The sequence below is a fragment of the Triturus cristatus genome, chromosome 5_1, assembly GCF_964204655.1.
Source record: "Triturus cristatus chromosome 5_1, aTriCri1.1, whole genome shotgun sequence".
NCBI lineage: Eukaryota > Metazoa > Chordata > Amphibia > Caudata > Salamandridae > Triturus > Triturus cristatus.
This window is the reverse complement of record NC_140587.1, coordinates 5,662,976-5,690,540: the sequence shown is the minus strand read 5'-3', so window position 1 is coordinate 5,690,540 and position 27,565 is coordinate 5,662,976. Positions and strand designations below refer to the sequence as shown.

Genomic DNA, 27,565 nt, shown 5'->3' with positions numbered 1-27,565 from the left:
GCTTTAGGGTAGGGATGAGATGCATGGACAGAGTTGTGTGTGTCCTTGTGGGGGAGTAGGAGAGCTGCTGCTGTAGGGAAGGGATGAGATGCATGGACAGAGTTGTGTGTGTCCTTGTGGGGGAGTAGGAGAGCTGCTGCTGTAGGGAAGGGATGAGATGCATGGACAGAGTTGTGTGTGTCCTTGTGGGGGAGTAGGAGAGCTGCTGCTGTAGGGTAGGATGAGATGCATGGACAGAGCTGTGTGTGTCCTTGCGGGGGAGTAGGAGAGCTGCTGCTGTAGGGAAGGGATGAGATTCATGGACAGAGCTGTGTGTGTTATGGTGGTAGAGTAGGAGATCTGCTGCTGCAGGGAAGGGGTGAGATTCATGGCAGAGCTGTGTGTGTTCTGGTGGTAGAGTAGGAGAGCTGCTTCTGTAGGGAAGGGATGAGATTCATGGACAGAGCTGTGTGTGTTCTGGTGGTAGAGTAGGAGATCTGCTGCTTTAGGGTAGGGATGAGATGCATGGACAGAGTTGTGTGTGTCCTTGTGGGGGAGTAGGAGAGCTGCTGCTGTAGGGAAGGTTTGAGGTTCATGGACAGAGCTGTGTGTGTTCTGGTGGTAGAGTAGGAGAGCTGCTTCTGTAGGGAAGGGATGAGATTCATGGACAGAGCTGTGTGTGTTCTGGTGGTAGAGTAGGAGATCTGCAGCTTTAGGGAAGGGATGAGATGCATGGACAGAGTTGTGTGTGTCCTTGTGGGGGAGTAGGAGAGCTGCTGCTGTAGGGAAGGGATGAGATTCATGGACAGAGCTGTGTGTGTCCTTGTGGGGGAGTAGGAGAGCTGCTGCTGCAGGGAAGGGATGAGATTCATGGACAGAGTTGTGTGTGTCCTTGTGGGGGAGTAGGAGAGCTGCTGTTGCAGGGAAAGGATGAGATTCATGGACAGAGTTGTGTGTGTCCTTGTGGGGGAGTAGGAGAGCTGCTGCTGTAGGGAAGGGATGGGATTCATGGACAGAGCTGTGTGTGTTCTGGTGGTAGAGTAGGAGATCTGCTGGTGTAGGGTAGGATGAGATGCATGGACAGAGTTGTGTGTGTCCTTGCAGGGGAGTAGGAGAGCTGCTGCTGTAGGGAAGGGATGAGATTCATGGACAGAGCTGTGTGTGTTCTGGTGGTAGAGTAGGAGAGCTGCTGCTGCAGGGAGGGGATGAGATTCATGGACAGAGCTGTGTGTGTTCTGGTGGTAGAGTAGGAGATCTGCTGCTGTAGAGTAGGATGAGATGCATGGACAGAGTTGTGTGTGTTCTGGTGGTGGAGTAGGAGATCTGCTGCTGCAGGGAAGGGATGAGATTAATGGACAGAGTTGTGTGTGTCCTTGTGGGGGAGTAGGAGAGCTGCTGCTGTAGGGAAGGGATGAGATTCATGGACAGAGCTGTGTGTGTCCCAGGGGTGAAGTAGCAGAGCTGCTGCTGTAGGGAAGGGATGAGATTCATGGACAGAGCTGTGTGTGTTCTGGTGGTAGAGTAGGAGATCTGCTGCTGTAGGGAAGAGATGAGATTCATGGACAGAGTTGTGTGTGTTCTGGTGGTAGAGTAGGAGAGCTGCTGGTGTAGGGAAGGGATGAGATTCATGGACAGAGCTGTGTGTGTTCTGGTGGTAGAGTAGGAGAGCTGCTGGTGTAGGGAAGGGATGAGATTCATGGACAGAGCTGTGTGTGTTCTGGTGGTAGAGTAGGAGAGCTGCTGCTGCAGGGAAGGGATGAGATTCATGGACAGAGCTGTGTGTGTCCTTGTGGGGGAGTAGGAGATCTGCTCCTGTAGGGAAGAGATGAGATTCATGGACAGAGTTGTGTGTGTCCTTGTGGGGGAGTAGGTGATCTGCTGCTGCAGGGAAGGGATGAGATTCATGGACAGAGCTGTGTGTGTTCTGGTGGTAGAGTAGGAGAGCTGCTGCTGCAGGGAAGGGATGAGATTCATGGACAGAGCTGTGTGTGTCCTTGTGGGGGAGTAGGAGATCTGCTCCTGTAGGGAAGAGATGAGATTCATGGACAGAGTTGTGTGTGTCCTTGTGGGGGAGTAGGTGATCTGCTGCTGCAGGGAAGGGATGAGATTCATGGACAGAGCTGTGTGTGTTCTGGTGGTAGAGTAGGAGATCTGCTGCTGTAGGGAAGAGATGAGATTCATGGACAGAGTTGTGTGTGTCCTTGTGGGGGAGTAGGAGAGCTGCTGCTGTAGGGAAGGGATGGGATTCATGGACAGAGCTGTGTGTGTTCTGGTGGTAGAGTAGGAGATCTGCTGCTGTAGGGAAGAGATGAGATTCATGGACAGAGTTGTGTGTGTCCTTGTGGGTGAGTAGGAGATCTGCTGCTGTAGGGAAGGGATGAGATTCATGGACAGAGCTGTGTGTGTTCTGGTGGTACAGTAGGAGAGCTGCTGCTGTAGGGAAGAGATGAGATTCATGGACAGAGCTGTGTGTGTCCTTGTGGGGGAGTAGCAGAGCTCTTGCTGCAGGGTAGGATGAGATGCGTCCCGGTGGTGGAGTAGCAGAGCTGCTGCTGTAGGGTAGGATGAGATGCATACACAGAGCTGTGTGTGTCCCAGGGGTGAAGTAGGAGATCTGCTGCTGTAGGGAAGGGATGAGATTCATGGACAGAGTTGTGTGTGTCCTTGTGGGGGAGTAGGAGATCTGCTGCTGCAGGGAAGGGATGAGATTCATGGACAGATCTGTGTGTGTTCTGGTGGTAGAGTAGGAGATCTGCTGCTGTAGGGTAGGATGAGATTCATGGACAGAGCTGTGTGTGTCCTTGTGGGGGAGTGGGAGATCTGCTGCTGTAGGGAAGGGATAAGATGCATGGACAGAGCTGTGTGTGTTCTGGTGGTAGAGTAGGAGATCTGCTGCTGTAGGGAAGGGATGAGATTCATGGACAGAGCTGTGTGTGTTCTGGTGGTAGAGTAGGAGAGCTGCTGCTGTAGGGAAGGGGTGAGATTCATGGACAGAGCTGTGTGTGTTCTGGTGGTAGAGTAGGAGAGCTGCTGCTGCAGGGAACGGGTGAGATTCATGGACAGAGCTGTGTGTGTTCTGGTGGTAGAGTAGGAGATCTGCTCCTGTAGGGAAGGGATGAGATTCATGGACAGAGCTGTGTGTGTTCTGGTGGTAGAGTAGGAGAGCTGCTGCTGTAGGGAAGGGATGAGATGCATGGACAGATCTGTGTGTGTTCTGGTGGCAGAGGAGGAGATCTGCTGCTGTAGGGTAGGATGAGATTCATGGACAGAACTGTGTGTGTCCTTGTGGGGGAGTAGGAGAGCTGCTGCTGTAAGGAAGGGATGAGATGCATGGACAGATCTGTGTGTGTTCTGGTGGCAGAGGAGGAGATCTGCTGCTGTAAGGAAGGGATGAGATTCATGGACAGAGGTGTGTGTGCTCTGGTGGTAGAGTAGGAGATCTGCTGCTGTAGGGTAGGATGAGATTCATGGACAGAACTGTGTGTGTCCTTGTGGGGGAGTAGGAGAGCTGCTGCTGTAAGGAAGGGATGAGATTCATGGACAGAGCTGTGTGTGTTCTGGTGGTAGAGTAGGAGAGCTGCTGCTAGAGGGAAGGGATGAGATTCATGGACAGAGTTGTGTGTGTTCTGGTGGTAGAGTAGGAGATCTGCTGCTGGTGTAGGGAAGGGATGAGATTCATGGACAGAGCTGTGTGTGTTCTGGTGGTAGAGTAGGAGAGCTGCTGCTGCAGGGAAGGGATGAGATTCATGGACAGAGCTGTGTGTGTCCTTGTGGGGGAGTAGGAGATCTGCTCCTGTAGGGAAGAGATGAGATTCATGGACAGAGTTGTGTGTGTCCTTGTGGGGGAGTAGGAGATCTGCTCCTGTAGGGAAGAGATGAGATTCATGGACAGAGTTGTGTGTGTCCTTGTGGGGGAGTAGGTGATCTGCTGCTGCAGGGAAGGGATGAGATTCATGGACAGAGCTATGTGTGTTCTGGTGGTAGAGTAGGAGATCTGCTGCTGTAGGGAAGAGATGAGATTCATGGACAGAGCTGTGTGTGTCCTTGTGGGTGAGTAGGAGATCTGCTGCTGTAGGGAAGGGATGAGATTCATGGGCAGAGCTGTGTGTGTTCTGGTGGTAGAGTAGGAGATCTGCTCCTGTAGGGAAGAGATGAGATTCATGGACAGAGTTGTGTGTGTCCTTGTGGGGGAGTAGGAGATCTGCTGCTGTAGGGAAGGGATGAGATTCATGGACAGAGCTGTGTGTGTTCTGGTGGTAGAGTAGGAGAGCTGCTGCTGTAGGGAAGAGATGAGATTCATGGACAGAGCTGTGTGTGTCCTTGTGGGGGAGTAGCAGAGCTCTTGCTGCAGGGTAGGATGAGATGCGTCCCGGTGGTGGAGTAGCAGAGCTGCTGCTGTAGGGTAGGATGAGATGCATACACAGAGCTGTGTGTGTCCCAGGGGTGAAGTAGGAGATCTGCTGCTGCAGGGAAGGGATGAGATTCATGGACAGATCTGTGTGTGTTCTGGTGGTAGAGTAGGAGAGCTGCTGCTGTAGGGAAGGGATGAGATTCATGGACAGAGCTGTGTGTGTTCTGGTGGTAGAGTAGGAGAGCTGCTGCTGTAGGGAAGGGGTGAGATTCATGGACAGAGCTGTGTGTGTTCTGGTGGTAGAGTAGGAGATCTGCTGCTGTAGGGAAGGGATGAGATTCATGGACAGAGCTGTGTGTGTTCTGGTGGTAGAGTAGGAGAGCTGCTGCTGTAGGGAAGGGGTGAGATTCATGGACAGAGCTGTGTGTGTTCTGGTGGTAGAGTAGGAGATCTGCTGCTGTAGGGAAGGGATGAGATTCATGGACAGAGCTGTGTGTGTTCTGGTGGTAGAGTAGGAGAGCTGCTTCTGTAGGGAAGGGATGAGATTCATGGACAGATCTGTGTGTGTTCTGGTGGCAGAGTAGGAGATCTGCTGCTGTAGGGAAGGGATGAGATTCATGGACAGAGCTGTGTGTGCTCTGGTGGTAGAGTAGGAGATCTGCTGCTGTAGGGTAGGATGAGATTCATGGACAGAACTGTGTGTGTCCTTGTGGGGGAGTGGGAGATCTGCTGCTGCAGGGAAGGGATGAGATTCATGGACAGAGCTGTGTGTGTTCTGGTGGTGGAGTAGGAGAGCTGCTTCTGTAGGGAAGGGATGAGATTCATGGACAGAGCTGTGTGTGTCCTTGTGGGGGAGTGGGAGATCTGCTGCTGTAGGGAAGGGATGAGATGCATGGACAGAGCTGTGTGTGTTCTGGTGGTAGAGTAGGAGATCTGCTGCTGTAGGGAATGGATGAGATTCATGGACAGAGCTGTGTGTGTCCTTGTGGGGGAGTGGGAGATCTGCTGCTGTAGGGAAGGGATGAGATGCATGGACAGAGCTGTGTGTGTTCTGGTGGTAGAGTAGGAGAGCTGCTGCTGTAGGGAAGGGATGAGATTCATGGACAGAGTTGTGTGTGTCCTTGTGGGGGAGTAGGAGAGCTGCTGCAGGGAAGGGATGAGATTCATGGACAGAGCTGTGTGTGTTCTGGTGGTAGAGTAGGAGAGCTGCTGCTGTAGGGAAGGGATGAGATTCATGGACAGAGCTGTGTGTGTTCTGGTGGTAGAGTAGGTGATCTGCTGCTGCAGGGAAGGGGTGAGATTCATGGACAGAGCTGTGTGTGTTCTGGTGGTAGAGTAGGAGAGCTGCTGCTGTAGGGAACGGATGAGATTCATGGACAGAGCTGTGTGTGCTCTGGTGGTAGAGTAGCAGAGCTGCTGCTGCAGGGAAGGGATGAGATTCATGGACAGAGCTGTGTGTGTTCTGGTGGTAGAGTAGGAGATCTGCTGCTGCAGGGAAGGGATGAGATTCATGGACAGAGCTGTGTGTGTTCTGGTGGTGGAGTAGGAGATCTGCTGCTGTAGGGAAGGGATGAGACTCATGGACAGAGCTGTGTGTGTTCTGGTGGTAGAGTAGGAGAGCTGCTGCTGTAGGGAAGGGATGAGATTTATGGACAGAGCTGTGTGTGTCCCGGTGGTGGAGTAGGAGATCTGCTGCTGTCGGGAAGGGATGAGATTCATGGACAGAGCTGTGTGTGTTCTGGTGGTAGAGTAGGAGAGCTGCTGCTGTAGGGAAGGGATGAGATTCATGGACAGAGCTGTGTGTGTTCTGGTGGTAGAGTAGGAGATCTGCTGCTCCAGGGAAGGGATGAGATTCATGGACAGAGCTGTGTGTGCTCTGGTGGTAGAGTAGGAGAGCTGCTTCTGTAGGGAAGGGATGAGATTCATGGACAGAGCTGTGTGTGTTCTGGTGGTGGAGTATGAGATCAGCTGCTGTAGGGAAGGGATGAGATTCATGGACAGAGCTGTGTGTGTTCTGGTGGTAGAGTAGGAGATCTGCTGCTGTCGGGAAGGGATGAGATTCATGGACAGAGCTGTGTGTGTTCTGGTGGTAGAGTAGGAGAGCTGCTGCTGTAGGGAAGGGATGAGATTCATGGACAGAGCTGTGTGTGTTCTGGTGGTAGAGTAGGAGAGCTGCTGCTGCAGGGAAGGGATGAGATTCATGGACAGAGCTGTGTGTGTTCTGGTGGTGGAGTAGGAGATCTACAGCTGTCGGGAAGGGATGAGATTCATGGACAGAGCTGTGTGTGTTCTGGTGGTAGAGTAGGAGATCTGCTCCTGTAGGGAAGGGATGAGATTCATGGACAGAGCTGTGTGTGTTCTGGTGGTGGAGTAGGAGATCTAAAGCTGTCGGGAAGGGATGAGATTCATGGACAGAGCTGTGTGTGTTCTGGTGGTAGAGTAGGAGATCTGCTGCTGTAGGGAAGGGATGAGATTCATGGACAGAGCTGTGTGTGTCCTTGTGGGGGAGTAGGAGAGCTGCTGCTGTAGGGAAGGGATGGGATTCATGGACAGAGCTGTGTGTGTTCTGGTGGTAGAGTAGGAGATCTGCTGCTGCAGGGAAGGGATGAGACTCATGGACAGAGCTGTGTGTGTCCTTGTGGGGGAGTAGGAGAGCTGCTGCTGTAGGGAAGGGATGGGATTCATGGACAGAGCTGTGTGTGTTCTGGTGGTAGAGTAGGAGATCTGCTGCTGCAGGGAAGGGATGAGATTCATGGACAGAGCTGTGTGTGTCCTTGTGGGGGAGTGGGAGATCTGCTGCTGTATGGAAGGGATGAGATTCATGGACAGAGTTGTGTGTGTCCTTGTGGGGGAGTAGAAGAGCTGCAGCTGTAGGGAAGGGATGAGATTCATGGACAGAGCTGTGTGTGTTCTGGTGGTAGAGTAGGAGAGCTGCTGCTGTAGGGAAGGGGTGAGATTCATGGACAGAGCTGTGTGTGTTCTGGTGGTAGAGTAGGAGAGCTGCTGCTGTAGGGAAGGGATGAGACTCATGGACAGAGTTGTGTGTGTTCTGGTGGTAAAGTAGGAGAGCTGCTGCTATAGGGAAGGGATGAGATTCATGGACAGAGCTGTGTGTGTCCTTGTGGGGGAGTAGGAGAGCTGCTGCTGTAGGGAAGGGATGAGATTCATGGACAGAGCTGTGTGTGTTCTGGTGGTAGAGTAGGAGAGCTGCTGCTGTAGGGAAGGGATGAGATTCATGGACAGAGCTGTGTGTGTCCTTGTGGGGGAGTGGGAGATCTGCTGCTGCAGGGAAGGGATGAGATTCATGGACAGAGCTGTGTGTGTTCTGGTGGTAGAGTAGGAGATCTGCTCCTGTAGGGAAGAGATGAGATTCATGGACAGAGCTGTGTGTGTCCTTGTGGGGGAGTGGGAGAGCTGCTGCTGTAGGGTAGGATGAGATGCATGGACAGAGTTGTGTGTGTCCTTGTGGGGGAGTGGGAGAGCTGCTGCTGTAGGGTAGGATGAGATGCATGGACAGAGTTGTGTGTGTTCTGGTGGTAGAGTAGGAGATCTGCTGCTTTAGGGAAGGGATGAGATTCATGGACAGAGCTGTGTGTGTTGTGGTGGTAGAGTAGGAGAGCTGCTGCTGTAGGGAACGGATGAGATTCGTGGACAGAGCTGTGTGTGTTCTGGTGGTAGAGTAGCAGAGCTGCAGCTGTAGGGAAGGGATGAGATTCATGGACAGAGCTGTGTGTGTCCTTGTGGGGGAGTGGGAGAGCTGCTGCTGTAGGGAAGGGATGAGATTCATGGACAGAGCTGTGTGTGTCCCGGTGGTGGAGTAGAAGAGCTGCAGCTGTAGGGAAGGGATGAGATTTATGGACAGAGCTGTGTGTGTCCTTGTGGGGGAGTTGAAGAGCGGCTGCTGTAGGGAAGGGATGAGATTCATGGACAGAGCTGTGTGTGTCCCGGTGGTGGAGTAGCAGAGCTGCAGCTGTAGGGAAGGGATGAGATTTATGGACAGAGCTGTGTGTGTCCTTGTGGGGGAGTTGAAGAGCTGCTGCTGTAGGGAAGGGATGAGATTCATGGACAGAGCTGTGTGTGTCCCGGTGGTGGAGTAGCAGAGCTGCAGCTGTAGGGAAGGGATGAGATTTATGGACAGAGCTGTGTGTGTCCTTGTGGGGGAGTTGAAGAGCTGCTGCTGCAGGGAAGGGATGAGATTCATGGGCAGAGCTGTGTGTGTTCTGGTGGTAGAGTAGGAGAGCTGCTGCTGTAGGGAAGGGATGAGATTCATGGACAGAGCTGTGTGTGTTCTGGTGGTAGAGTAGGAGAGCTGCTTCTGTAGGGAAGGGATGAGATTCATGGACAGAGCTGTGTGTGTCCCGGTGGTGGAGTAGCAGAGCTGCAGCTGTAGGGAAGGGATGAGATTTATGGACAGAGCTGTGTGTGTCCTTGTGGGGGAGTTGAAGAGCTGCTGCTGCAGGGAAGGGATGAGATTCATGGGCAGAGCTGTGTGTGTCCTTGTGGGGGAGTAGGAGAGCTGCTGCTGTAGGGAAGGGATGAGATTCATGGACAGAGCTGTGTGTGTTCTGGTGGTAGAGTAGCAGAGCTGCAGCTGTAGGGAAGGGATGAGATTTATGGACAGAGCTGTGTGTGTCCTTGTGGGGGAGTTGAAGAGCTGCTGCTGCAGGGAAGGGATGAGATTCATGGGCAGAGCTGTGTGTGTTCTGGTGGTAGAGTAGGAGATCTGCTCCTGTAGGGAAGAGATGAGATTCATGGACAGAGCTGTGTGTGTCCTTGTGGGGGAGTAGGAGAGCTGCTGCTGTAGGGAAGGGATGAGATTCATGGACAGAGCTGTGCGTGTTCTGGTGGTAGAGTAGGAGATCTGCTGCTGTAGGGAAGAGATGAGATTCATGGACAGAGCTGTGCGTGTTCTGGTGGTAGAGTAGGAGATCTGCTGCTGTAGGGAAGGGATGAGATTCATGGACAGAGCTGTGTGTGTTCTGGTGGTAGAGTAGGAGATCTGCTGCTGTAGGAAGGGATGAGATGCATGGACAGAGTTGTGTGTGTCCTTGTGGGGGAGTAGGAGAGCTGCTGCTGCAGGGAAGGGATGAGATGCATGGACAGAGCTGTGTGTGTCCCGGTGGTGGAGTAGAAGAGCTGCAACAAGGAACGACTCTAAAGGGCCAGATGTAGGAACAATACGAACAATAATTTCCAAATGTTTTTTTTCCCCAAATCGATATAGGGTAGTTGTGATTCATAATGTATGAAATATGTATTTTTAAATTATTGATACCTAGTGGGTAACAAAGAGACCTTTTGTATGAATATTAATGAGGCAGGTCACATTTCAAGACCCACTAGGAATGGCGGCCATCACGGTGATGGTGGCTTCTTGCGGTATACTGATGGTAAGCCTCCTTTTCTTGTTGAAAACTCAGAATAGGAGGGATTTACCATGTGCAGTACATATCTCACCGTGAGGTAATGAGAGAACTGTGGGTGGTAAAAGAGAGATTTCAACCACAGAGTGCACATTAACCAATCACCATCGGGGCGACAAGGATAAGCAGCAGAGCGTGCTGAAGATCACACTGGAGCTTGCGTCAGAGCCGCGCATGGCCCCAGCATCCGCATTTCACAAACCCACTCTTTGGCTCTTGACACTTACTTATTGTAGAGTTCTCCAGACCTTGCACACAGTGAGTGACGTCAGCGGGGCAAAGCCTGTAAATACCGGAGCAAGTGGCAGTGCCCACAGAGAAACACTTCTCGCAAAGTAGGCAATTCACTGAAACGAAAAATAGTCCTTATTTTCTAGATTTCTGTATATAATGTTTTTATTGTAATATAAACCATATCTTAAAAAAGGAAATTTACAAACTATTTTGTTCCAAAGTAGAAATATTACATTTTATCGCTGTAACGATCCAACACAAAACCATAGATGAAGAAATGAAGGTGTCCAAGGGCGACCCACGAGGGCTGTCCTTTCCTGAGTGTCGTCAACAGGACATCAGTGGACACCTCCATGGGCCACGCCTTTTGGCATCATTCCTTGTCACTAAGGCGACGGGTGAGTTTGGGTTCATAGCTCAAAGCCCCGCTCCCTTTGTTGACGCCCCCGGGTGACCCCCTCTGCCATGGATTCCCTTACCACCACCCTGTTAACAGAGCCCGTCAACTCTCCATAATCAAGCTCAGATGCATTTAGTTAGTTTTATAGCGCCGCTCATACCAGGGAAGGAGTGAAGGGTGTCAGAGCACTTTACTTCACACACACACTACACAGAGACAATGAATCCATTGTGTTTACATCAGTGTATAGGAAATGTTATATGGTTGAGAGGACCGCCAGGTGTCGTCCATACTGGCAGACAGTATAGTTTGAGTGCTTGGTCTGGAGAAGCACAAACTCGGAATTTAAAAAAATTAACATCATGGTTGGGGGTTCTCTTTTAGAGTAAGAATTGATGTCTACCCAAATGAACCCTTTTCCCAACATTGGGATAGTGAAAGACTGGTGAAAAAAGTCATAACGCTCTCATCTATACCATGCAGTTTGCAGGCAGCGCTTTGATAACAGTTAATAGCTCACTGTTCTGTATTCAAATTTTAACTCATAAACTGCAAGTAACACAAGGATTTCTCTTACAAAAGCAGTAACCCTCTGACCTATTTCCATTGTTTGCATGATGCGATCAGGTAGCATATTAACCCTCGGCGGTACCACATGGTGAGTCAAAACTTCCACAAGATCAAACTCCAATCTCTCTCTAGGAAGAACATTAATCACCGGAATTATCTTGACATTTTTATTGTTGCCTGAAAATTGCTGGAGGCAAGGAAAGCAGCAGCAGGTGCTTTTAAAACCATAATATATTTGCAAACACAGGGGCTTATTTGCAAGCATTGTGTGCCGCCAGAAAGTCGATTTTAATGAAGCTCACTGCACACTGCACAGTGCACACTGCAGAGCCATGTCTACGAGGCCACGGCATGGCTTTTCATGGCCTCGTAGATATGATGTTAGGGAACACAGCGTAAGTTGTTGTGTTACCTCACACAGAGATAGGGAGGCATGCCATGGACGTTTCAGGGGTGTTTCCACATAACACCCATGGCGTTTGACACATTCCCAGATTTACAGCAGGCTGTAAACCTGGGAATTCATTGAAAGCCCATGCCTCCCCAGGGGGGCGCAACAGTTTTCTTTGTGAAGGGAGATGTCCATTTCTGCACAAAAACAAACTTGCCTGCGTTGTTGCTAGACAGCCATTTTTGCTCCTGCGCCATCTCATAGATACCGGGCATTCCTGCCCTTTTCTTTAGACGTAGGGCGGCGGTGCAGGAAGGCTTGCGGCGCTGCCCTATGCCAAAAATAAGTAAATGTTGCCCACAGTGCCTCCACCAGAAATCAGCGCCTCGCGCGGTACCACGTGATGCACCACCCTAGAACTGGCGCTGACTTTCGAACCCCGCGCACTGCACTGTAATTCAGCACTTCGTGCGGTACCACGTGATGCACCGCCCTAGAACTGGCGCTGACTTTCGAACCCCGCGCACTGCACTGTAATTCAGCGCCTCGTGCGGTACCACGTGATGCACCGCCCTAGAACTGGCGCTGACTTTCGAACCCCGCGCACTGCACTGTAATTCAGCGCCTCGTGCGGTACCACGTGATGCACCGCCCTAGAACTGGCGCTGACTTTCGAACCCCGCGCACTGCACTGTAATTCAGCGCCTCGTGCGGTACCACGTGATGCACCGCCCTAGAACTGGCGCTGACTTTCGAACCCCGCACACTGCACTGTAATTCAGCGCCTCGTGCGGTACCACGTGATGCACCGCCCTAGAACTGGCGCTGACTTTCGAACCCCGCGCACTGCACTGTAATTCAGCGCCTCGTGCGGTACCACGTGATGCACCGCCCTAGAACTGGCGCTGACTTTCGAACCCCGCGCACTGCACTGTAATTCAGCGCCTCGTGCGGTACCACGTGATGCACCGCCCTAGAACTGGCGCTGACTTTTGAACCCCGCGCACTGCACTGTAATTCAGCGCCTCGTGCGGTACCACGTGATGCACCGCCCTAGAACTGGCGCTGACTTTCGAACCCCGCGCACTGCACTGTAATTCAGCGCCTCGTGCGGTACCACGTGATGCACCGCCCTAGAACTGGCGCTGACTTTCGAACCCCGCGCACTGCACTGTAATTCAGCGCCTCGTGCGGTACCACGTGATGCACCGCCCTAGAACTGGCGCTGACTTTCGAACCCCGCGCACTGCACTGTAATTCAGCGCCTCAAACCTGCCAACATATGACAGGTGCAAAATGCACGATTAATACTCGGAAATACGGATTTTGGTGCTTAATGCATCACATTCTGCATTTTTAGAAGAGAAAAGAGGGCTGTGGGTGATTAACTGGTCTGCAGTCCACAAATGCTACCCATGGGGATCGGACAATATAAATGACCCGTCACCTAGCAGAAGTCAGAGAGTCCAAATGGATCCTACACTGAGCTTTGTTGACAATCAACTTTCAACAGGTGATCCGAGCTCCCAGCACCTACAAATCACCAACAAGACAAACTACAACACCTGCATGATAGGCAAACTGTGCGGCGCACACATGGAGGGGAACATCTCCAAGCGGGAAACTGGATGTGAACTGGACACCACGACCCAGGCTCAGATCAGCCTGAGGTGCCATCCTGGGAGGACCCTCACTGCAGGACATGGAAGGGACATGCAAGTCTCAGTCAGTGCTGGGGGTCTCCAGCGCCGGTATCCTGGCGTCAAGCGTCAGGGCACATATATATCAAGGGCTGTGGTGCTTTTGCACCGCGCTGCGTGGTGCAGAAGCGACATACCCCTTGAAATGTGATGTATCGAGCCATGCACGGCCACCTTGTGTGACCCTCAGGGGCTTGATACATCCAGAGTAACAGGAGTAAGCTGGGACTCCTCACCGAAGCCAGCTCACTTCTAGGAGCTAGATTAGTTTGACTCTGTGGGAGCTCAGCCACAGCACATCTCAAGAGTAAAGACTCTCCCTCACATAATGTACAGGCTGGGGCTTTATGTTTGCAAAGAGCCTTTTGGATGTCAAAGGTGGGACTCACCCTTACTTGGAAGGGGGGTATGAATGAGAGGTACATGTTGAAAGTTTCCTTAAGGCGGTGAGACCTTCCTGGCTGCCTCAAGAGCTTCTCAGACACCGCTGAATCATTGCCTTGTCCCTCTGGAGCTCCTGGACGGCTGTGGGGGAAATGAATGAATGAGTGAGTGAGTCCTCTTACCTCCAGCAGTGAGTGCGCAGAGCAGGACCGCGGCTGTGTGGAGAGACCCCATGGTGCACTGGAGTAGGATGGGTGGCAGAGTGTTGGATGGAGCAGCTGAGCTTGTCTTCTACACACCCACTGTGGGGGACAGGGCTTTTACTGCAGAAAGGGGCGGGGTCAGGGGCTTCCTGAGCCGCCCACAAGGTAAACAAACTGGTGACCCTCACTGTGATTGGATGAGCTTCTGACACAACCGTTCGCAAAACAGAGTTTGTGAACTGATGTAATGCGCACCTCTTGAGTAAATACAGCCTAAAAGCTCCTCTCAGCTGAGGGCTTCTAGCAGCTTTGTGAGCGTTTAATGTTGGTGTAAGTTACCTCATTCATGACCTGATATGTTTCATAGGTCAACCATCCAAAGGAAGCCGAAGGCATTTCCGCCCGAGATGTAGATTTTAAAATCCCAAGACAGCATCATTTCCTGGTTACTAAACAGGAACAACATGTGTTTGATTAATAAGCATTTGTTAGAAAGGCAGCTTTGTGGTTTTTTTCCACCAACTACAGGTTTTACATCTAAAGTTGCTTTCTGATGAGCCTCCTTTGACAGGTTTGGTTGACAATATATGTTTTCTTTATATAATCAAGTTTGTAAGAGGTCGTTACAGTCTTGTTTGTGTGTTTTCCATGTGCTCGGTGATGGATCTGCACCTGTGCCCTCTTCTCTGCTGTTGCTCCTGGTCTGTGCGTTTGTTCCGGTGCAGTGGGGTGAACCCGCACTGTGACCGCATCCTTGGAATGGCGCGTGTGGCGAGTAGACTGTCATTACACCATCAGTTTGGTCCTGCACATACATCAGCCCTGAATCAAATTTCAGTTCACTCCCAGCTGCGAATCCTCCCCTTCTGTGGTTTCAGTTGTTTTCATATTTGGTGGATCCTTCACCATGGCTACTCCATCGCTCCCCTCAGCAGGGGTGCACGCGTCTGCCTTCCACTCCTAAACCGGCTCCTCTTCCCTCACTGGTTGTGGGGTGCATCACAGTTTGTGTAACTGCTTCCTTGTGTTCCTCTTGCAGCCTTCTCCTAGTCCCCCAGTTCATCCTTGGAACCTCTCGTCTGTTAATGCTGCTGTGCGATCCTCCTGCACCCCTGTGTCTCCCCTCTCTCTCAATAGGGGCTGCCCCTGGAGACACACCGGCTTCATCTCAGCCCCTGATGGCTTCTCCACCCTCAGCGCTATCGGCAATATTCAGAAGGAGGCGTCTGCGGCTGAGTCCTCTCTGCCCTTTCTTCATGTTCATGGGCTGGGAGCCTCCTGTCCCATTAATTACTTTTCTAATGTACAACTTGTATTACTTGCATGAGTAAGTTGTTTCCGCCAAACAGCCCAACAACCTACAATTGTTTTGCAGAATTCCCTTCAGATACATCTGACACATGTGTGGGCCATATACCTGTTACGTCTTATGGTTCATTACAAGCTGCGCGGTACTGGGGCAGTAGCAAATATGCAGGTGAAATCAGTTTCAATGCATGGAAATGCGACACTAGTACCATCCAATCATGAGCTCGAGCCAAATGAGTACGAAATGCGGAAGTGGGACTTGATTTACTGTAGGTGTGACACCTACATTCTTCACCTGCTCTAGGTAGGTGGTACGTAAGTGTGATGTCCTTTGTGTACGTGTGGGGGGTGTAAGGTAAGGAGGGGTGGAGAGGAAGGCAGGAGAAGCTAAGATCAGTCACTGGGAGCATTGTTTAGAATGACATGAATGACTGAGCCCTTCTGTGCACTCCACAATCACAAGGATGCCTCACAGTACTGCCGGGGCTGTTTCTTGGCCCTGATTGGTTGGAGCAGTGGGGGTGGCGGAGGAGCCAATGTTATCTTCAGCAGCTGGAGAGTTTTTAAGGTCCTCCAATAGTGAAGTATGAAGCCCTCCAGGGGCTCCTCGCTAGTCTCAGGTCTAGTATTGCTGGTTCCAGAGTTATCAGGTCGGGGGATTGAGGCTACAACAATGCCTACGTGAACAAACCAACAACTTCTAGTTGCCCAAAGAGGTTCCACCAAACTAATAATTTGGCCTAAAAGTATAAATTTGAATAATTTCATGACATTTTAGTCATGTTTTGTAAATGTTTGTGAACAAAAAGTTTCAATTCCCCTGATTATTATCTGCCAGCAATAGGCAAGAGTTAGGCAAGGGTGGAGATGTGGGACATGAAGTGGTGAGCTCACCTGATTATTGGTTCCCACATTAGTCAACAGTGAAGATGTAGGACGTGCAGTGGTGGACTCAACTAATTATTGGCTGCTGGCATTAGGCATTGGAGGAGATGTAGGACATGAAGTGATTTACTCTCTAAATATTGGCTGCTGGCATTAGGCATTGGAGGAGATGTAGGACATGAAGTGATTTACTCTCTAAATATTGGCTGCAAGCATTAGACAACGGTGAAGATGTAGGACACAAAGTGGTGGACTCTCCTGATTTTTATGCCAATATTAGGCAACTGTGAAGATGTGGGACATGAAGTAGTGGACTCTAATGATTATTGGCTGCCAGCATTAGGCGATGTAAAGATATAGGACATGAAGTGGTAAACTCGTCTGATTATTGTCTGCCAGCGTTAGGCAATAGTGAATATGTAGGAGAAGAATTGATGGACTCTCCTGATGATTGGCCGCCAGCATTAAGCACTGGTTAAGATGTAGGACATAAAGTGGTGGACTCTCCTTATCATTGGCTGCCAGCATTGGGCAATGGTGAAGATGTAGGATTTGAAGTTGAGGACTCTCCTAATTATTGGCTGCTAGCAATAGGCACTGGTGAAGATGTAGGATTTGAAGTTGAGGACTCTCCTAATTATTGGCTGCTAGCAATAGGCACTGGTGAAGATGTAGGATTTGAAGTTGAGGACTCTCCTAATTATTGGCTGCTAGCAATAGGCACTGGTGAAGATGTAGGATTGGAAGTTGAGGACTCTCCTAATTATTGGCTGCTAGCAATAGGCACTGGTGAAGATGTAGGATATGAAGTTGAGGACTCTCCTAATTATTGGCTGCTAGCAATAGGCACTGGTGAAGATGTAGGATATGAAGTTGAGGACTCTCCTAATTATTGGCTGCTAGCAATAGGCAATAGTTAATATGTAGGACATATAGTGATGGACTCTTCTCATTATTGGGTGCCAGCGTTAGGCAATATTGAATACAGTGAAGACTGCTATTTATATACGTACAATGCTAAGTTAGCACAACCGCGTTAGATGTTAGAAAGCCATCTTGCCGCTTTTGCTGCTTTTGCACACGACACTGTAGTCACATGTTATTAAATTGAGAAATGCTTGCTCGCCTTTGCTTCACATGAGAACTGCCTGTTGTTCACATCCCTAACAGTGAGCTGCGACCTTGGTCTGAACATTGTGTAAAGAAACAGTCTGGGTCGCTAGACGGTGCATGTTGTTGGGTTCAGGTTGATCGGCCCACTATTTAGCCATAACACGCACGCAGCTGCAAATACCTGAAAGTCGAGTGCTTTTAATATTGCAGGGCTGCATGCTTTAGACACATTCGGAAGAAGAGCTTTCCCAGGAGCAGAGTCTAGCTGATCCTGTGATGTGATTCAACTGAGCTGATCTTTACGGTATGGGGTTCCCCATTCAAGCCTAGAGACCTTTTATTAGTCTAATAATAATAATATTAGTTTACTAGAGAAAGGAAGGTGGCTGTCATCCACTGTCATTTTATTATGATTACTCCTTTCATTTTCTATGGTATTGTAACTATGCTGATGGTTTTGATCTTAATCATTTGTCTGCTTATGTTAGCCAAAGTACTGCATCTTAGGACACGTAGTTTATAAAATAAACTCTTTAAACTTTACCGCGTCTCTGTTTACTCTGTTGTGGACTGATATGAGAATAATTACGAACAGGTATTTCTGATTCCCACCATTCCTGAGAATACACTAAGTCGCTTGTTCTGGGTTGTCTATACATCGGGACCGCCGAGATAAAACTCGAATAACGAATGGGACACTGATTCTGGTCGGATAAGGGGTTCTGGGTTCTGAGGTGAGTTTTTGGTACACCACAATTCACTGAGGTCCTGGTTTCCTGCGCATAGTTCTGTGCATAAGCAGAATCCCTGCAACAGGACATGACGTGGTGGACTTGTCTGATTATTCTATGCCAGTATTAGGCAATGTTGAAGATGTAGGACATGAAGTAGTGAACTCTCCTAGTTATTAGCAGCCAGCAGCAGGCAACTGTGAAGATGTGGGACATGAAGTCGTGGACTCTCCTTAATATTGGCAGCCAGCATTAGGTAATGGTGAAGATGTTGGACATGAAGTGTTGAACTCTCCTGATAATTAGCTCCCACATTAGTCAATGGTGTATATGTAGGACATTAAGTGGTGGACTCATCTAATTATTGTCTGCCAGCATTAGGCACTAGTTAAGATGAAATCACATGAAGTAGTGGACTCCCCTGATTGTTGGTTGCCAGTGTTAGACAATGGTGAAGATGTAGAAGATGAAGTTGTGGAGTCTCCTGAATGTTGGTTCCCACATTAGTCAACGGTGAAGATGTAGGACATGCAGTGGTGGACCCATCTGATTATTGGCTGCTGGCATTAGGCAATGATGAATATGTTGGACACGAAGTGGTGGACTCTCCTAATTATTCACTGACAGTGTTAGGCAATGGTGAATATGTAGGAGAGGTAGTTGTGGACTCTCCTGATGATTGGATGTTAGCATTAAGCAATGGTGAAGAGGTAGCACACAAAGTGGTGGACTCTCCTTATTATTGGCTGCCAGTGTTAGGCAATAGTGAAGATGTAGGACATGAAGCGGTAGACCGTGGCCCTCATCCTCCTGCACCTGTCAGCCGCCTTCGAAACTGTCTGCCACCGCACCCTACGCACACGCCTCCACGTCGCTGGGATCCAAGACAGGGCTCTGGACTGGACCACCTCCTTCCTCTCCAGCAGAACCCAGAGCGTCCGCCTCCCCCCTTTCCGCGCCGAAGCCACCAAGATCATCTGCGGAGTACCCCGGGGCTTCATCCCTCAGGGCAACATTGTTCAACATCTACATGGCACCACTCGCCCACGTCGCCCGACTTCACGACCTCAACATCATCTTCTACGCAGACGACACCCAGCTGATCCTCTCCCTCACCAAGGACCCCCTCACTGCCAAAACCAACCTCGACGAAAGAATGAAAGCCGTTGCCGAGTGGATGAAGAACAGCCGACTGAAGCTAAACTCGGACAAGACAGAAGTCCTCATCCTTGGCTCCACCCCCTCAGCCCGGGACGAGTCCTGGTGGCCGACCGCACTGGGAACAGCTTCAAAACCCACCGACCACGCACGCAACCTAGGGTTCATCCTTGACTCTAGTCTCTCCATGTAAAAAGCAGGTCAACTCTGTCTCGTCCTCCTGCTTCAACACCCTCTGCATGCTCCACAAGATCTACAGGTGGATCCCCACAGAAACAAGAAGAACGGTCACCCAGGCCCTTGTCAGCAGCAGGTTGGACTACGGAAACACACTCTACGCAGGAGCCTAGTCCAAACTCCTGAAACAACTCCAACGCATTCAAACGCCTCCACACGCCTGATCCTCGACATCCTTTGCCGCAGCCACCTCACACCCCACCTGAGAGACCTGCACTGGCTCCCCGTCAAGAAGAGGATCACCTTCAAGCTCCTCACCCATGCTCACAAGGCACTCCACAACACCGGACCAGCGTACCTCAACAGACGACTCAGGTTCTACACCCTCAACTGCCAGCTCTGCTCCGCCGACCTTGCCACTGTCCCCCGCATCTGAAGAGCGACCTCCGGCAGCAGATCGTTCTCCCACATCACCGCCAAGACCTGGAACACCCTCCCCATCCCACTACGGCAGACCCAGGACCTTCTAACCTTCAGAAGACTCCTCAAGACCTGGCTATTCGAGCAGTAGCAGCACCCCCCCTCCAGCGCCTTGAGACACTCACGGGTAAGTAGTGCGCTTTACAAATGTTCTGATTGATTGAGTAGTCTCCATGTTACTACCTATGCACTCATCCAATTACCCAGCCAGTCCCATGTCCTTATCCAATCACTCTGCCACAAACCAAGCGCTTATAAATTCACTATGCATTATCCTTGCAGCACTCCAAGTATTCTGTCGCTATCCATGTACTCATGCAGTGACCGAGGGACTAACACATGAACTGCTACAATAACATGTGCACTATCCATGCAGACTTGAACCCACCTACACACTACTGATTCACTCCTGCAAATATCCAGTTAGTACCCATGCAGTCCAGCAATCACACTGTCACTACCCATGCACTCCTAAAATCACTGAGCCAGTACTATGTACTATTCCAATAACTATGCTAAAACGCAAGCACTTAGAAATTCCCCACTCCTCCAATTACCCAGTCAGTCCCATGTCCTTATCCAATCATTCTGTCACAAACCAAGCACTTATAAATTCACCATGCACTCTCCTTGCAGCACTCTAGGTATTCTGGCATTATCCATGTACTCATGCAATGACCGAGGAACTAACACATGCAGTCCTACAATCTACAATCACATGTGCAGTATCCATGTAGTCCTGTAACCAACTATACACTACTGATTCATTCCTCCAATTATCCAGGTAGTACCCATGCAGTCCAGCAATCAAATTGTCACCCCACGTGCACTCCGCAAATCACCCAGCCAGTACCATATACTGATCCAATCACTCCACCAATACCCATGCACTTACAAATTCACCATACAGTCTCCTTGCAGTGCTCTCATCACCCAGTCACTACCCATGCACTCATGCAATGACTCAGACACTTACACATGCAGTGCTACAATCACATGTGGACTATCCATGCAGTCTTCTAACCACCTACACGCTGCTCATTCACACCTTCATTTTCCCAGGTACTACCAATGCACTCCAGCAAGCACACTGTCACTCCTCCTGCACTCCTCCAGTCACCCAGCCAGCACCATATACTAATCCTATCACTCTGCCAATACCCAAGCACTTATAAATTCACCATACACTCTCCTTGCAGTACTCTAATCATCCAGTTAAATAGGCACTACTCATGCAGTCATACAATCATCCATGCACTACCCATGCACTATTTGAATCAATCAACACCTACAGATATACTCATGCAGTCACCCACGCATTAGCATTCAGTTAGTTCTCTTTTTTTAATCAGATAAGATAGTTCTGAAAAGAACCCTTTTTTTTCTTCTTTTCTTGGTTTTATAAAAAACAAATAAACAATTTTGTATATTTTTGGGTGCTTTCTTTAAAAACAGGAAAAATAAAAGAACTAAGTTTGAACTTTGCAATTAAACAGTCATTACAACCGTAAAAAAAATAAAAAAATAACAGTGGTGGCTTCTTATTGCAGAAACCACAGTATCTACAGATTGCTCTCCTCTGCAAAGGGCAGTGTTGCACTTCAAGCTAAGTTGTTTTAGATTACCAAATTCAGGAGGAATGTGTGGGCATCGAGATGAGGAGCTTGAGGCTGCAGAAGTGCTTGGACCTGGTCATCCTGCTGCCTTTCTTCTTGCTCATGTTCAGTTGCTCCTGTGCAAATTGTCGAGGGTGAATGGTCTGCAGGTTTTCATACATCCTGGATGTTCCGCAGGAGTATTTTTTATCACTCCCCCTCGACAGTACTCTTGGGCAAAGAGTACAACTTACCTTTCGTGCATTGACTTTCTTTACTCCAGGTGGAATTATGAAGAATTTCCAGACAATGCTTTCCTTTCTTTTTTTAATGGAATGTCCTCTTCTTCTTCTTTCAAAGGAATATCCACCACATGAGTAGAAGAAGCCATATCAGAAGAAAAAGGAAAACACCAAAGAAATGTACGAACCAGCTCAAACAACACAGCAGGTGTGTCTCCTGGGATCCAGTAGAAAGAATGAGAAAAATTGGTAGGGTCCTTCAAGTTCTAGAATGAAAAACCTTATGAACTAATAAAATGCTTTCTTTTCAGGTCACATGGGAATCACGCACCCAGCACACACGCGGCACGCACACGATACGACTTTGTAAAAGTATATTTAACAGTAATATAACTTTATTCCAATTAGGAATATACACTTTTCATAATTAGTTTACATAATCTCTTGGCCTAATATACATATTCAACTAGTATACATATCATTTTCAACATCAATTTTTTTTCGCAGGAGTCGCGCATCCACCGTGACTGCACATGTTCATTACTTTACGCAGGGACCCACGCATACCTCTCATACCAAACGTGCACATGACATGATCCCATACATATATGACTTTATGGGGGGACAGGCACCGTGCACCCGTCACACACCAAACATGCACCTGGCGCGACCCCATACGTATATGACATTACCCGGGGCCATGCACCGCACACCCGTCACTAACCAAATGAACATCCTTCACGACTTTGCCAATATGGAGACTTCAATCTGTACATGATGGGTGTGCGACTCCGCTTTTTCTACACCCAAAAAAATATTCATATGTAAGAAAACAGAAGACATTATATAATTTTAATAACAAAAAAATTACAAAACATATTTTTAGGATATTAAACTTATAAAATATCACAAAACTCGAAAAAAAATACCTGAACAAACCATAGGTTTAATGAACATTAAATTAGCATTTAAAAAACCTTTGAAATTCACTGAAAAAACCATAGGTTTCAGGAATGTTATGGTTAGTTGGACATTTCACTCGTACAAAACCATAGAAAGTCAGCCATTAATACGACATTATCATATGCAGTCAGCCATTAATACGACATTATCATATGCACTCACATATCTATACAAACACTCACACACCGCCACTCACTCATAGAGTTACTCACACACCTAGTCAGTCATGCAAAGAATCAATCACACTCCCACTTCCTCACCTGTACAGTTATACACACACTACCTCACTTATTTAAACATACTAACACATACTCTTCTACAATAACTAATACAAGCGCACACTGATTCATACAGCAACTGTCACAATCACTCACTCTCACATATAGTCATTTATACACTCCAACACTCACATATACTGCCTTTCACATATGCAATTACTCACACATGTACCACTGAGGCATCCATTCATTCACCAACACACCCATACACACACTCACCCACTCATACAGCTCTTCACAGATGCACCTTGAACACATACACCCAGTAAATCATCCACTGACACATCTATGCACAGAGTTACACCCCACACCCACCCACACAGACACTCAGGCATCCATACAGATACTCAGACACCTAAACAATAACCCATATAGATCCTCATTTAACTACTCGCCAACCCATGCAACCGCTTACACACCAAATGACAAACTAAACTGTGTGAATAGTTAACAATTTCTGAAGCACACACAATTGATATAAATTTGATAATACAATAACATAAAAAAAACTGAAAAAATTCTCATGTTCTTGGGCTTGTCCAGTCTTTTTATTTTGCAAATTCTTCCACTCCCTCACACCAACGCGTTTCGTCACATATGGGTTGTAAACCCTACGACTTCCTCAGGGCTGGAAGTAATACAAATAATCATACTGTAATACACCAAAGAGAATTACTCATTAATTTTTTATCTTATAAGCCCAAACATCCCCTTTGTGCATCAAGGGACTATTCAAAAACCAAAATATTGTGCAATTGTTTCATGTTGACAGCAAATTCCATCAAGAAGCAAATTTCTATTTAAGCAGAGGTTCTTCTTGTTTCAGCAGGATCTAATTTCTTGGGAGCAGGGTCCCAATACTTATACCCCTAATTCCTTTGTTCCTCTGGGGTAGAGGGGCCTTTGCCCAGTCCAAACCAGTTCTTGAGCACTCTGTTGACATGACTCTGCCTTTCTATTCAGGGTGCAGGGCAGAGACATCAGCCGCTCCACAGGAGGTGGAGCCAGCATTGTGGTGGCAGAGCACAGCCCTATTCAGAGTCCAGGTGCACTCCTCCCACCCATCTGACTGCCAATCTTCCTATTCACCACCAGGCTACCTAGCCCTGCCCCTCTGGGTTTCCCCAGCCCTGTCACTCACACAACCAGACAGGCAGATACACATCATAGCAGAGGCGGGCTGAAATGGTCAAGCAAGCAAATACCAACTTTCTAAAAGTGGTATTTGCAAACACAGAATATTAAAATAAACTTTACTAAAAGATATATTTTATTATTTTGAGTTCAGGCATACTAAACTCGATTTTCTACTATGTTCCCTGGGTATTTTAGGATCATAGGATGTAACAATTCTAACAGCCCATTCTGGCCTATGGGAGCAGGTAGCCTTGCAATAGTGAAAAACGAAAATGGCTGTAATTCACTATTAGGACATGCCACACACATCAGGGCTTGTCCTACCTTATGCTTACAATGCACCCTGCCCTTGGGCCTACCATAGGGGTGACTGATATGAAGTTAAGGGAAGGTTTAGGGACTGGCAAGTGTGTGCACTTACCCAGTCAGCATGACAGTACCAGACGGCACGCAGGCTCTGCAATGGCAGACCTTAGATACATTTTACTAGGCCGCTTCTGTGGGTGGCACAACCAGTGCTGCAAGCCCACCAGCAGCATTTGTATTTACACGCCCTGGGCACTCCTGGTGCACTTTACTGGGGTCTGACAGTAAACCAAATAAGCCAATCATGGAATCCAACCAGCATATACATTTTACATAGGGAGAGCATATGCACTTTAGCACTGAACAGCAGTGGTAAAGTGCGCAGAGTCATAGAATAGCCAACAACAGGTCAGAAAAAGTACAGGTGGAAGGCGAAAAGTTTAGGGACCATCCGGCCAAAAGGGCCAAGTCCAACAATAAGATTCTTAAAACCAGTGTTTAACTGTTTAAAAGTATTTACCATTCATGAAAATAAAACTTTTAGTTTTAGCAAGGGATAAAATGGATATGATTTACAGGTCATGGATGAAGAAGTAAAGGGCCGGGTGTACGACCATAGTATGTTGCGACTCGCAAACTGCGCCACATTGCGAGTCGAAATTAGCAAATCGCAAAATGCTATGTAAAACAGTGTATCAGATACTTTTTGCGATTCCCAGTGGAGTCGCAAATTGCATGCCTCATGAATATTAATGAGACTGTCACAATTTGCAACCCCATTGAGAATGGCTGGCCCTCCCAGGGATGGTGGCCTGCTGGGATCAGCATACCACCATGTCTAGGACTGCTTTTAAATAAAGCATTTTTTTTTAAATACAACCCGTTTTCCTTAAAGGAAAACGATGCATTTAAAAAGAAAAATGAAACTTTTCAGTTTTGTTTTTTAAGGGCAGGCAGTGGTCCCTGGGATTGTGCATGCATTCCCAAAGGGGGACCCCTTCCTGTTTGCCAGTGCCTTACCACCGTTCTGAGAAGGGTGGTAAACTGCAAGTGTTTTGCGACCACAATTCGCTGTTGCAAAACACTCATACATAGGTTTCGGAGGCGCTATTAGGAAAGAATACCCTTGGAATGCCCGATCTTAATAGCGAGTCGCTAACCCTATTATGCGAGCCGGTAATCGATTAGTGACTTGCAAAATAGGCTTGGTACATGGGCCACATGTTTTTGGGGGTCGAAAACGGGCCTAAAATCCCTTTGCGACCGCAAACGCAGTTATACATCTGGCCCTAAATTTGTTTAGGTGTTGCTGTTGTTGCAATAGATTTCATAGAATGCCTCCTGTCCAACACAAATTAAAAATGTAATATTAAGCTTTGGGTGAAAGAATACTGCTACAGTACAAGTGAGTATCCCTCTTTGGATCCAAGTCATGCAATATAAAGTTGATATAAACACTTGTAGGTATAAACTGTCAAAAAGGTCCTCACCCCTACAAACAATGATCATAATTAGAGTTCCACCAGACCATTATTTCACTGGCCTGGTTGATATTTTCATGACCAGGCTGGTAAAAAATGATGACCATCATTAAAATCTGATATTTTTCAACAAACAGCAGAACAGCAACACATAAAAGATTAAAAGAGGGCAGAGAAATGTCCATGTTGTTTAGGCTGTTTTCCTAAATGCTATTAAAACAAATAGAGACAATATTGATTGGTTAAGAAAGATGACGAACAATGTTCACCACTATTATTCATACACAAGCTTGTGGTCATTCTTGTATTTCAAAATATACAGAATTCACTGCCAATATTGTCTGAGAAATGTGTCAACACTAGTGGTAATGCCACCTGGGCCATTCCTGCATGAGTGATCCAGGCCAGAGTACATAACACTTGGTAGCATTATCTCTGCCTCAGAATATAACACACTTGTCAATGTTGGGTTTATATAAGGCAAAGAAATGGTAGAACATGTGTTCCAGATGAGTATTAATGAGGCATACAAGGAAACCCAATTGAGATATAATCAATCACGGTCATTTGTATGAGGGTCAATTGTAGAGCTTCTTAATAATGCTGCTTAATTAGGGAGCAGGAACCCCTTCCCCTTCACAGGGATGGAAGGTAAGAGGTAATGTTAGCCCCCAGGTTCATTATTGATAGAAGGTCATCTCAATTTTAGTGTCAAATGAGTTCACATCTTTAGTTAGGTTTAAAGTGTCTGTAGGGACCCAGTTGAAGCATTTGCAGTAGAAGTTTAAAAATGTGATTGGGTTTGTGTGAATAAAGTGAAATAGTCAATAGTGGTCCTTGTAATGGAAACCCTATCTTGCAGGCTGGCATCTCTAATTCAACCAGTGTTTTGATGACTAAAGCTTGGCACTCACTGCTGATAGGTCGAAAAGCAAGAGCTGTGTTTATCAGACGACACCGGTAACAAAGGCTGAACAGTTAGAGCGAGTGAAACAAACCCCGGCACAGCCGCAGACAACCTTAGGTAGTGGTTCACTATCGTGAGAGTCAGGGATGAAGCCAAGACCACTCCTGAGGCAAAAGGGATTCTTTAGACCCATGAAAAACAGCCAAAATTGACAGGGGATCCAATGTCACCATAAACTGTTGATTTATATATATATATACAGATGAGATTATAAGTGCATGAAGAATAATGATGTCACTGGAAAGGTGTGGTGAGAGCCCAGAGATGTAGCAATACTGCCCCAAATCACCCACAGGTTCTTGCAGTCCATACTGTTAAACTGTGTCAATGCCACAGCTCTGGGGGACACCTGCGCGGTCTATGACATGATGACTACGCGGTCTATGACATGATGACTACACAGTTTTTGACTGGGTCCACCAACAGGTATGCAGTTCCATAAGGATTGGTCACTGGACCAAATTCTTGTCACCAGACAAGGTACAGGTCCAGACTAGGTCAACAAAGGCTTTGAAGTAAGCACAAATCCTCGCCCACCAAAGTGGCATGAATCACCATCGAGTTATGCAAGCCAGTAAACTGAGAAGAAGAAGCTACCCCAATAACACCATTCACAAATGTAATGCAAGGGCAAGGAACAGCAACAGAGAATCCCTTCTAGGAGTTAACTCCAAGAATGAACAACAGCAATTGACTTCTGTAGCTACATTCCTTTCGTTATTTAACAACTTCAAGAAAATTATAAACAAAACATGGTAGATTTTGAATACTAGTGTTCTCTCATTTCCAAATTTCTCTTTGCTTTTGGACATCCAAGTAATCTAAAGAACATTCTGGTAAATGCTAAAAAAATAGAAACCCAGGGAAAGAGAATTACAACAACTTGGACCCTAGGCCTGCAGAAATTGTAACATCTGTCACTTCACAATACAAACTAATGAGATTAGCCCTGGACTTCCATAAAACAGCACTTTCTAAAACACATGAGTTGTAACACAAAGAATTGTGAGAATCTCATTGCATGCCCATTAAAGCTGCAATACATAGGCCTCTGAAGACATGCATATACAAACACAGGAGCACCATTCAGTGGAAGGCTGACCAACCAT

At 47.9% G+C, this 27,565-nt stretch overlaps 1 protein-coding gene across 2 annotated transcripts in view; it reads right to left on the bottom strand.

Moving 5' to 3' along the window:
* LOC146829924 (uncharacterized) overlaps positions 1-13,721 on the bottom strand; it is a 73,280-nt gene extending 59,559 nt beyond the window's left edge. Inside the window, exons 1-2 of one of the 2 annotated variants that reach the window (XM_085603990.1) lie at positions 13,615-13,721; positions 9,981-10,100 (exon numbers count right to left, since the gene is read on the bottom strand). In XM_085603990.1, the coding sequence (XP_085460116.1) occupies positions 9,981-10,100; positions 13,615-13,666 (172 nt within the window). In that variant the 5' untranslated portion in view covers positions 13,667-13,721. The remainder of the gene's footprint in view (positions 1-9,980; positions 10,101-13,614) is intronic. The other variant, XM_085603991.1, reaches the window with a different exon arrangement.
* Positions 13,722-27,565: the final 13,844 nt, after the last annotated feature.